General features: G+C 34.7%; 1 protein-coding gene across 1 annotated transcript; it reads right to left on the bottom strand.

Annotated features, from left to right (window-relative positions):
* Window positions 1-8,683: 8,683 nt before the first annotated feature.
* On the bottom strand, window positions 8,684-12,115 carry LOC133814545 (calcium-dependent protein kinase 1-like). The gene is made up of 7 exons (XM_062247492.1): window positions 12,100-12,115; window positions 11,505-11,648; window positions 11,236-11,388; window positions 10,847-10,966; window positions 10,557-10,723; window positions 9,415-9,643; window positions 8,684-9,026 (listed from the first exon to the last, which is right to left on the bottom strand). The coding sequence occupies exons 1-7, from the start codon at window positions 12,113-12,115 to the stop codon at window positions 8,905-8,907; spliced, it is 951 nt and encodes a 316-aa protein (XP_062103476.1). The 3' UTR covers window positions 8,684-8,904.
* Window positions 12,116-12,791: the final 676 nt, after the last annotated feature.

The following is a 12,791-nucleotide window of genomic DNA, read 5'->3' as shown; positions in this document are numbered from 1 at the left end:
ATATACACATACACAGCAAGAACAGCATGAATTAAAACTGACAAAATGGAAAACAAAGATTGCATACTTACACAATAATGGCGATTGCAGAGAGATTGTCGATTGAAGAAGAGGTTGCAAATACGAACTCACGGACTCGAACAGACCAGGGGTTCTTTGTTTCTTTGGCCGAGAAAACATGCACAGAATAGAAACTTTATAAAGAGGTCTCTGGTTTCGTTTTTCTTCTTTTCTTGCTTTTGGTGAACGAAGGTAAAAATGAAGATGAAGAGTGGGGTCTCGTATATATAGATGGAAAAAGGGGGATTAATCCGGGGCGTTGAATGAAATCCTTGCTAAATCGGACGGATGGGAATCAATGACAAGATGGCGCCGAAAAGGTGGCAGACGGATGATCGTGGGCATGTTTCCAAGGTACTCAAGTACCAAAAATGAGCAATACCCAACTGACGCGTGTCCATTTTCAAAAGTGTGACGGTACAGTTCTCAAAGGAAGTAGTTCAAAAGTTTCCTTCTCTTAGGATTCGAACAAATACTTTTGAGGGGGCAAGATGTTACACCCAGATTTCGAGCTATGTTAAATATGACCTCGAAAGTTGGATTCGCAAACAAGTGGACTCTTAAGGTTGGAAATATGCTCCAGGATTAAATATCGAGCCTGCAGGACATAGAAGACCTCGAGTATGGTGACCTCGAAGTATTCATGATCTCGAAAGATAGCTCCGGGGACGCTCTCATCTTCAGGGGTGACCTCGGATCAGGGGTCCCGAGCTCGACGCACATACTATCTCGAAAGCCATGTGGCCTCGGGAGATGTTTCTAGCTCGATAGATGACGGGAAACCTGGGAAGCTAAAGCCTTAGAGATACGTGATAACCACCTTGAATATCTACAAGTGTTATAAATATGAGATGTAATCCTCATTTATTATTGTAAATCCCCTAGAATCGTGGGATATTATTTGGTCAGTTATACGCCCCCTGGTCTTTAGGGGACGTTTCCTTTTATATATGATTATAGGCATTTAAAGCCATTTATTTGATTTACACAAAAAGAGTAACTACCCAAAATATGTGGGATAGTATTCTTCGATCTTCTCTATAAATAGAGAGGCCATGCACCATTGTAAAGGACCGAAATTCTGAACCTTGAGAGAAAACTCTGAAGAATTCATGCTTAAAGAATTTTCAGAGATAATCTTGAGTTTAATAACAGAGACTCGTGGACTAGGAAGATTTAACTGCTGAACCACGTAAAAATCGTGTGTTTATATTGTCTTATTTCAATTGGCCATTATCAGTTATTGTTTATGTGCTCTTCTTTCACTGTTTGACGAAAAACGGCGTCAACAGCTTTGCATCCATATGTCAAGGAGAATGGGGTATGCCTTGTGGAAGTGCGAGCTGTGGTTCGATAAGCCCACAAAACTTGGGGTAACTCCTCAGGCCATCTTCCTTTAGCCTGCTCCAACCTTTTTTTTCATGGAGCTTTTAAGGGTTTTGTTGACCACTTCGACCTGGCCATTTTTTTGGGGATGGGCGACAGAGGAGAAGCTTTTTATTATTCCATTTTTTTTGCAAAAATGGGTAAATAACTCACTGTCGAACTGGGTACCATTGTCCTACACTAGCTTTCTGGGCATTCCGTATCGGCAGATGACGTTTTTTACCACAAAGTCAAAAACTTTTTTCAAGGTAATTGTTGCCAGGGGTTCGGCCTCGGTCCATTTTGTAAAATAATCGACCACGACCACAACATACTTCACTCCACCTTTTCCTGTTGGTGATGAGCCTATAAGATCGATTCCCCACACCACAAATGGCCATGGGGAGGTTAGCATGGTTAGCTCGGTAGGTGGGGCTCGTGGAATCGAAGCAAAACGTTGGCACTTATCACATCTTTTGAGACACTCAAACGCGTATGCCTTGAAAGTGGGTCAGAAATATCCTTGTCTTATCACCTTTTTAGACAGAATATGCCCCCCTGTGTGATCTCCACAAAATCCTTCATGAGTTTCTTCTAGAATTTTCTTTGCCTCGGGTGGAGTTACACATCGGAGTAGTGGCATAAAATACCTCTTCGGTACAACCTTCCATCCACAATAGTGTATCTCAGGATTTGATACATCAATTTCCAAGCCTCGTTCCGCTTTGCTGAGAGAATGCCGATTTTGAGGTAATCGACTATTGGGGTCATCCAGGTCGGTTGGGAGTCAATCATGCACACATCTTCCTCGTCAGGCTCGCTAATACTGGGGGTCGATAGAAATTCTATTGAGACCACGGTCAGTGTGTCGACCTCGCTGGTTGTAGCGAGCCTGGCTAAGGTGCCCGCATTTGAATTTTGCTCTTAGGGAACTTGCTCTATGGCGTAAAACTCGAATTGTCTGAGTGCAGCCTTAGCTTTCTCTAAATACACAGCCATCCTTATGCCACAAGCTTGATATTCCCCTAAATTTTGGTTGACCACTAATGGTGAATCACTATAGCAGTGTATAGCCTTTGCTTTGAGTTCCTTAGCTATTCGAAGTCCTACCAATAATGCTTCGTATTCAGCTTTGTTATTGGACGCTTTGAAGTTGAACCTCAAGGAGGAATGAAAACGACTTCCTGCTGGAGTGATCAGTATGATTCCTGCCCCGATCCATTTTTGTTGGAGGATCTGTCGACATAAACTTTCCACAGCTCACGGGCTAGGGTTATAACTTTGTCGTCAGACACTCCATTACATTCTATGATGAAATCCGCCAGGGCCTATCCCTTTATGGTCCTTCTCTTGTGATATGTGATCTCGAACTGTCTGAGTTTGACCGCCCACTTCAACAATCTCCTCAAGGCTTCTGGTTTAGACAAAACTTGTCGCAGTGGTTGATCAGTTAACACATGAATAGGATGCGCTTGGAAATAAGGTCAGACCTTTAGAGATAAGTGGATCAGGATGAGAGCCAGTTTTTCCATTAAAGGGTATCTCGATTCTGCCCCCAGTAACCTTTTGCTGACATAGTACACTGGTTTTTGTACCTTCTTGTCTTCTCGGACGAGCACAACACTAATGGCGTGCTCGGTAGTAGCGAGATACAAGTATAAGACCTCTCATGTGATAGGCTTAGAAAAGATCAGAGGCTCAGCGAGATGTTTCTTTAAATCCTGGAATGCAAGCTCGCATTCCTCTGTCCATTCAAACTTTTTACCCCCTCTCAAAAGGTTGAAGAAAGGAAGACAGCGGTCTGTAGAATTTTAAACAAACCTACTAAATGCCACCATCCGTCCAGTTAAACTCTGGACATCTTTATGCTTTCGAGGTGAGGGCATATCAATCAATGCCTTGAACTTGTCAGGATTAACCTCTATCACTCGCGCGTTCACTATAAAACCTAGAAACTTTCCCGAAGATACTTCGAAAGAGCATTTTTTTGGGTTGAGTTTCATATTTTATTTTTGCAATACGGCGAAGCATTCCGCGAGATCATCCACATGGTTATCATTATGTTTAGACTTGACTTGCATGTCATCAACATAAACTTCCATGTTATTACCTATCTGATCGGAGAACATTTTGTTCACAAGTCTTTGGTACGTTGCTCCAGCGTTTTTAAGCCCGAAAGGCATGGAATTGTAGCAATATAGTCCCTTATCGGTTACAAAGCTCATATGCTCTTGGTCTGGTGCGTGCATGGCGATCTGGTTATATCTAGAATAGGCGTCCATGAACGACATGATACCGTGACCTGCTGTGGCATCTACGAGCTGATCGATCTGAGGTAAGGGAAAACAATCTTCAGGCATGCCTTGTTAAGGTCAGAATAGTCGATACAAGTTCGCCATGTTCCATTGGGTTTCGAAACCAACACTGGATTGGCAACCCAATCAGAATAGAAGGCATCTCATATGAATCGATTTGCCTTTAACCTGTCGATTTCTTCTTTTAGGGCCTTCTTTCTGTCGTCATCTAGGAGTCTTCGTTTTTGCTGCTTTGGGGGGAAGCTCTTGTCGATGTTAAGTGCATGACTCATGATATTTGGACTGATTCCCACCATGTCTAAATGCGACCATGCGAATACATTCTGGTTTTCTTTTAAGAAGCGAATTAATTGCTATTTCGCTTCTCCAGAAAGATTCTTACCCAACTTTATAATCTTCATGGGGTCTTCAGGAGTGACCTCCTCGAGCTCTTTTAGAGGTTCGAGGTCAGTCTTTTCCTCTATTCTGGGGTCGATCTCTTCATCTATCTCGAAGATCGTCCCGTCCTTCACTACAAGAAAAAATGCTTTTAATAACACCAAAAATGTGTTATCAAAACATACCATAACACTTTTTTATGCGTTAAGACGGACTATGTTATCTTAGGTCATGGTACTTTACATAACACTTTATCATTGTTATACATATGTGTTATTATAATGTCAACGATAACACACTTTCTGTGTTATTTTAATAAATAGATAAGTGTTTAATTATATTATTTATAGTCGATTATATAACACATTTCAATACTTATAAATTTGTGTTACACTACACTTTAGTATAACACATTATTTGTGTTATATAATGAAGTTTGCCTGACAAAATTCTTTACATAAAAAGTGTTATTGTAATAGATATTATAACACAATTTTCGTATTATTTTAATGTTTAGATAAGTTTAAATTCTCATTATATATTCATTTATATAACACTAATTTATTCTATTATATTTTACTTTTTTATATAATTAAAATTAGCTTTCTAATATATACTAGCATCATCAAATGAACTTGATTTTCAAATAACAAAAAGTAAAAACATTCAACATTGTATTAACAATCCACAAATTAGTTTAAAACATTCAACACTGTCATCAACAACAAAATGTTCTTAAAGTATTCAAGTAGTCTTAAATATTCAACATATTGAAAAGTTACTACTTTCAGCACAAAATATTCTACAGCTGCCCAACACAAAGCCTTCAAAATTGAGTTACAAAAGCATTTAGAATGATACTATTATTTCTAGGGTAGATCCATCGAATCTCATATCTCATATCTCATAAGAGGCGAATAAGTTCCACAGTTCTGAAGGGAAATTCACCTTCTAGGCTACAAAGAAGACACCGAATAGGACCATCAACAAAACTTTCTCTGTCCCAAAACTGACTGCAAAGTGATTCCTGAAAAATTTAAAGCAATAAATCCAATCAAAAAACTACAAAGGAAAAGAAAAATGTCAACTTTAATAGAACCACCAATGAAAAATCAACAAAATAATCAATAGATGACCCTAAAAGACAATCATTATGCAGCCAATACATCCTATGCTCCAAATATCTATTGCAGGAGTGTACTAAAGACAAAAAGTAGAGGTCTTAGACTCTTAGTATTAGAAAAAAGTACTAAGCAACCATATACTTGATATTTTTTTTTGAAATCTAAACACTGAAAAATGATCTTCATTATGAACAATCATTATTCAAGACAATAATCAGAAAACAAACCAGCAAAATAAAAAAACAGCAAGCAAACAAATTCTGTAGTCTGAGAGCATAGCATTAACCAAAATAACTGTACAACCTAAAAACCAAACATGTACTAGATCAGAAAATAGGACAACCCTCCATAACAACTTGGAAATGTTGAAGGGATGGCCAGTTGAGTCAAAAGTATGGGAAGAAATGATTGGGAACTTCTTGGCTTCATACCAATTAGACCAATAAGCAATGGGATTACCTTTTCCAAAATGAAACAAAAACAGATGCAGTGTCATCTGTTCTTGGCTGCTTTAACAACAGTACTAAAACATTGTGCACCACACACACAAATAATCATAGCATAGAATGGTGATTATTAATAGGGTCCTATTGAATATATTTCAGTTAACAGTTAAAAGAGCAAAGAAAATGATGTTGTGGTGGATATGAAAACTGAGAACAATAAGAAGAAAAATATATTCTTCAAATCTTGAAGCTTTGAACTATGAACTTATAATGTCTCTTGTGTGGTGTTTCTTGAATCTGTGAGCTAAAATGAGAATTCATAACCAAACAAAATATGAGAAGACAACTAATTGAACTAAATAAAGAAAAAGAGCAAAAATTTTCAAACAAATTGATCTCAGTAAACACTAGTATATATATGAAAAATTAAAGCAAGGTGAGCTCTTGCCTGGTAAGTGTCAATTGGAAAGAAAAGAAAATATAAAGACGACCTATTATGAAAAGCAAATTGGAAAAATAAGAAAGAACGAAATACTGAATGGTATGACATGCAATTCAAGAAACAGAACCATCATTTTTTAGACACAAATTCATTATTTGTCACCTAAAAAAAGGCACCAATCCAACAAGGGTTTTAAAAGAAAACAGGAGCAAAATATTTTCAATGAGTAGTAACAACCTGTGATGCTAAATAGAATTTACTGGTATGTTGTGCGAACAATACGTATAGAGTCTATAGACCTTGTTCATACTACTTACACTTTTTCATAAACATTTTTTGGTGGTGATATGGTTCTCTCTCTATTAACATCTTATAAAATACATTGAGGCAAAGTCACAACTGATATTTATTTTTGGTTTTAGGAGCCATAAATGTGCATTAGCTAGTAATGATTAGAATCAATATCAACAAGTTCCTGAATAATAAAGCCACTACTTAAATTGCTTTCTCTGAAATAAGATAGAGGTCGTGAACAATTATAATTGCAAACCTTCCATGCTCTCCAGGTTAGATATAGAGCATCACATCATTGTCTGCAAGAACTGCACTTACAAGGATCACCCCACCACCCAAGGCTTTTCCTAATATCTGGAAAGAACAAAAAAGAACAAATATAAACTTTCATTTAGTGAATGAACTTTAGCGACACTCTAATACATATAAATATAAGTAGAGTGTGAAAAAGAAAGTGATGGCTTACCACTACATCTGGGCGAACTTCTTCCCAATCACAAGCCAGCAATTTTCCCGTTCTAGCTAAGCTAGATTGGATTTCATCAGCAATCATTAAAATATTGTATTTTGAGCAAAGCTCTCTTACAGATTTTAAATAACCATCGTGGGGAATAACAACCTACCAACCAACAAAAGATACAGTTCTTCTCAGGTAGTTTAAAGTCGATAAATACTTAAAAATGCTATACCAAACATGGGAGAGGCAAATCTAAGTAAATCATGCCTAACAAATGAACAAACTCATGAACGCTTGTACATGCCTATATGATTTGAATGATCAATGGATGAATAATCAATACAATTTAAACAAGAAAATACAAACAATAATAACTACCAGATAATCACTAGTGTTTTTATTAATTATACCATGAGTTTGATTAAGACTATTCAAGTGTGGATTTCTTCTAAGAACTTGCTTGTTATTATAATGATTAACCATTATGTGAAAAAAGATAGATATTACATGGGCATTGATAATGATAATTCATAGTCATACATTATTGAGTTCTTGATATGTGCCTCTACATTAATTTCACCTCATTTTGAAACTTTTTCCACATACCCTTTTCATATAACGCTAAATTATAAATCAAACTAGCTTTTTTTTTTTTTATCAATAGCTTCATATATATGCATTATCAAAGAAAGAAAGTTTTTTTATGATAATTATGAAAATTCCTTGTCTTATAATTGACCTTTAGGATACGAAGAGGATAATTCAATTTCCAGTAAAGTTTTAATAATAGTATGTACAGTATCTATCTATGTAAATAAATCTTGATTCAGTCTAGGAAGCAAACACTTGAAAAAGGGATTACTTTGAGCCAAGATTAGTAGAGGTACAATACTAATTTTACCACATTTCTGGAATCTATACTATGCTAGGGAAAATTATGTTTCGATGAATAATAATAATAATGAAAGCGATCCAAGAAAGAAAATGATTTCTCTTTTTTCTTCACTAGACATTTTTATGCTTCATTTGCTTAAAGTTTAAGGATAATCTTGATAAAATATTTTTTTTATTGTCTAATGAATTATCTAGAAACAAATTGTTTGTTCATTTTCTAGCTCATGGATAATGATACTACTTACTTAAAATTCCAAAAATTGAAACTAATCAAGCCAAAAATAAAATAAAATATCTTGATGTCACTAATCAATCATAATGAATATATTCAAATATTTTACATATCTTTAATTTTACTTGGGATAAGTTATGCTCAAGTTTTTCACTAAGCTAATGTTTACTTGTGTTATTTTTTAGTCAATTCTTTTACCACTTTTTGACAAAACTGAATGGAAAAAAAACAACTGAGACTGGCCACTAAATTTTAAGTCTATCATAATTCATAACCAAATCAATGGGATTATTCTATTTGTAATGTCTTTCTCTTTTCTCTTCATACAATCACTCTTACAAAAATAATGGAAAAAAAATTCAAAGAATTAGTTTCAAAATCATTAAAAACAGACCAAAACTGATCGCCTTTCACTAAATTACATATAGAACATAAACAAAAAATTTCGTTTATTCTCTTAGCCAACTATTGGTGTTTTCCATCTAAAGTGAAAAGCTAATTAATATCAACAGAGGAATATGAAATAAAAACATGAAGAGAAATAAATAATAAAATCCACACATATTAGATCCTTCAAATATTGTATAATATTTAAAAAAAAAAATGTAGAAGTGTCAAACGAGGTTGATGAATGGCAGAGATGAGTCAAATAAGGTGAGATTTTTTCTCTCATGGTGTAGAAACTATGGTATGGCTGCAAAGGTCATTGCAAACACTAACAGAGATCTCCATGAATTCAAAGAAAAGCATATATAACTGAGCCCTGGCTATACCTTAGGCCAGCATTTACGCTTCTTCTTACTGTACAATCTTGATCTCTCAAGAAAATCTTGTTAAAAAATATAAAAAAAAATTCGAAGGATGAAAGAAATAAGAACCTTGTTGCCAATTACGACACTAAAGTTTACGACCCTCTCTAAAAGCAATGCTGAAGGAATTTTGTAGGCCTTTCTTAGCAGGGCCACCAATAGTTCCTTTCTGCATCATTTCCACGAACTCATTATAATCTATGCGCCCATCTTGCACAGAGAAAAAAACGTGGGAGAAATAGTAAGGTCTTGGAGATGAAACAAATAGAAGTGATAGCCATATCGAATTCAACAATGAATCACAGAAACAAATGCAAGTCTTGAAAGAATGCATGTTTCATTTTAGTAGACAGTAAGATGTTTAAGCCAAATTCATACTAGCAGTAGCAATTCAAGAAAAAGTAAATTCAACCACAGAAACAAGATCTTAAATTCTAATGAGTCCATCTTGATATTTGCAAAACAAAACAACTAATGGCTCAAAATAAAATTTGAATGATCATATGCCCTATGCAAGGAAAACAACTCTTTAAATCTCTGAATTTTAATTTACAGCCATTCAATTGGTGCAGTAACAGAATAATCATAAGAGAAATACTCACATTATCCTGATCAACTTCTTGCATCATTTCTTCTATCCGGACGTCCTCTACACCAAACTCCTCGCAAGCATGTTGAAGCTCGTCTTGAGTAATGTAGCCACTTCCATCTTTATCGAAGTAGGAAAATGCCGCGAACAAATGATCTTCTCTCTCAATTTTGTTTAAATGCAAAGTGGCTGCTACAAACTCTCCATAATCAATTGTTCCACTGTTATCTACATCTGCCTACAAATCAATAAATAAGTTAAACTAAGAATATCTAATGTATTATTCTCCAAACAATTTATGAATTAGTTCTCTATCATATCCTTGAGTGATCACCATAATTGAAGAAGAGAATAACATATTAAAAGGTGAGTAATCTCATTGCTTATGATGAAAGAATAATATTTCAATTTCAATGATTTCCTGCTGAGATTTGTCACCAAAGGTGAAATATCTTTTGAAGTAATTTAGAAATAGAACAAGAGTAAAGCAAATTGTCACATATAAGGATTTTTTATATAAAAAAAACATATATAATCAAGATTGACCAAATTTTCAACCTCTTGGTGCTTGGTTTAAAGTTGAAACCATACAAAGCCCAGAGACCATTATAAGGAAAAAGGAACTAAAAAGGCAACCCATAGTCTATACTAGTGTATATCTAATCTTAAAAATCTATGCCATGATATACTAGCATATCGATCCAAACTACAGGGAAAATCTTTTTTAGTCCTAGATTTAAATCTTTTCATTTTGATCCTAAATTTTTTAAAAGTGTTCTCAATAGTCCTTATTAACATTAATTGTAAAATATAAAATGACGCTTTTAAAAGGCTTAGAGATCAATACTAAATATTAAGTTCTGTATGAAATTACAGCTGTGCCCTTAAATTAAATCTAACAACATGTGTGTTCAGTGGCTAAAGTGGAAAAGTTTTAAAGACAAAAACAATATATTCTGACGTTTAGGGTACCAAAAGGAGAGCTTCTCAATAGTTTAGGTGTTTAGAATCATCTTTTAATATATACTTAGCTCTGGGAGAAGCACAGTTTTTTCAGCCTCTTCATTTGGAATCTTAATAAAATGAACAAGGATATCCCATTTATAATAGTTTAGGTGCATAGAATCATCTTTAAACATATATGAAATTACTGCTTGCATTAAATCATAAATTTCAGATTCCTTAAGATTAGCTCCAAATCTTTTCAAACCAGCCTTAAGTTCTTCAAAAGTGATTTGACCACTACTGTCAGTGTCTATCATTTTGAACATTTCTTTTAGGCCAGCAATTTCTTCTTCAGATAAGCTCTCTGCAATTACTTGCCAAAAAAAGGGGAAAGAAATGAGTTGAATAATTACAAGTCATCTATTAATTTAATTTAGGTATATGACTATCAATTATTTGGCTTCAAACCATTCACTTATTTAATACATAAAGTGACTTACTCTAATAGCCATTTTCTTGAGCTTGTTCATTGCAGAGAATTGCTTCAATCGACTTAATATTGCAGAATCGAGAGGCTTGTCAGGAGCCACACCACCAACTTGAACCCAGGGATGGCCTGCGAGACATATAAACAAAAGGTCATTAGTGAAAACAGAATGATGTGCCTAAGAACACCTTGATATAGAATTATACATAAGCGAAAAATTATGACAATTGTTGAACAAAAATGATGAGAATAATTATTTATAAAGCAGATGAAATGAATAACAGATGCTTTTCCAAAAAGCTTTGCTCAACAATAATTGCAACCCTTTAATTTCAGTAGCAACACAAGTCAAACACAAAAATTGTAATTATGAAAGCAAACCAGTGACAGAAACTCACACAAAACATCATGTGCAGATTTCCGCCTTTCGGGATCTCGAATAAGCATTTTCCTTACTAAATCTTTGGCACCTTCAGAAATACTAGGCCATGGGTCTGTTGAAAAGTCTAGGTCACCATGTAATACTTCTTCAAATATCCCTTGCTCGCTCTCTATTGAAACCAAGGGGAAAGAAAAAAGGTCACAAAATACACATACTGAGACACAAATAGAAACACATATACTAAATACAACAATGACTAACAAGAAGCATCTTTAAAAATTCTACCAGCCCAAAATGGAGGCACTCCACTTAACAGAATGTAAAGAATCACTCCAGCACTCCAAACATCTGCTTCTGGATCATACCACTTGCGTAAGACTTCTGGTGCAACGTAATATGGGCTACCAACCACATCACTAAATCTCTCTCCTGCAAATGGGAATTGAAAAATAAAAACAGATTTTTTATTAGCTTCTCATACAAATTATGCATCAGATCTAGTTCTATGTTGTGTTAACATACCTTTAGGGGCTGCTCTGCCTTTTGGTTACCCTTTCTCCAGAGGTTTCTCTAAAAATGCACGAGGACACTACATTAGCATAATAATTTTGAAGATAAATTATTATGCTCCTTCCTAAAAAAATTATTGAGACAATTTTCAAAATTAAGCTTATTATACATTTTAACTGCATATATTAAACAATAAACAATGGCAAAACCAATAACTACCAGAAGATAAATTATTATTATTATTAAGCTCCTCTACTTCTTCATCTTCTTCTTCTTCTGATTCTCTATTTTCATTTAAGCTCAAATTCTCAATAAATTCCTCATTTTCCTTCTTAACTATTTGTTTTAACATTTCGATTTAATTTTTCACTTTGCCGCTTAATCATTTTCAGCCCCGCTCTTTTAAGCTTTACCGTCTTTCTTTTTTAACAAACATATTATAATACTTTTTCTTTTTTAACAAACATATTATAATACTTTTTGAATAAGCTTATAATGATGTGTTGTGAATCCGCTAGAGAAGAAACATAAAAAATGTGATGGGAGACATCAGGGCATTAATGGGATTACCAACTCCAAATGAATGTTATAATAAATTGTAATTGCCCATACAAAAACAAAGCCTAACCTTCTTGGAAACATTTTCATAGCTAGCTTTGCTAATGAGAGAGAATGCCAGTATAAAAACATATGCCCCACGATAACTCAAGGGTCTTAACCTGTTATAGTCCTCCTGTCATATTCCACAGAAACAAATTCAGACTGAGAAAAGAAAATCTGTATAACACAACTGCTTAAATTAAATTTTAATCATGCATAGTTACCGGCTGTATCCCATAATCCCAAGTTAACAGTGCTTCCATTCACAACAACATTTGCACTGAAATTGTCGAAAACAGTTGGCATGTAATCCTGTTTTCCACCAAAGAACAAAATGAATATGATTTCAATTGTAGAACAAACCCAGAATTCGTCTTCCAGAACTTACAAATCAAAAAGGAAACCACCCTAATTTTTTTGGAAATTTAAGAGTAGGGGATTGAAAACCCATAATCTTACTAA

The sequence above is a fragment of the Humulus lupulus genome, chromosome 2 (genome assembly GCF_963169125.1).
Source record: "Humulus lupulus chromosome 2, drHumLupu1.1, whole genome shotgun sequence".
Classification (NCBI taxonomy): Eukaryota; Viridiplantae; Streptophyta; class Magnoliopsida; order Rosales; family Cannabaceae; genus Humulus; species Humulus lupulus.
The sequence above is the reverse complement of the archived record's forward strand: the minus strand, read 5'-3'. Positions and strand labels throughout refer to the sequence as shown.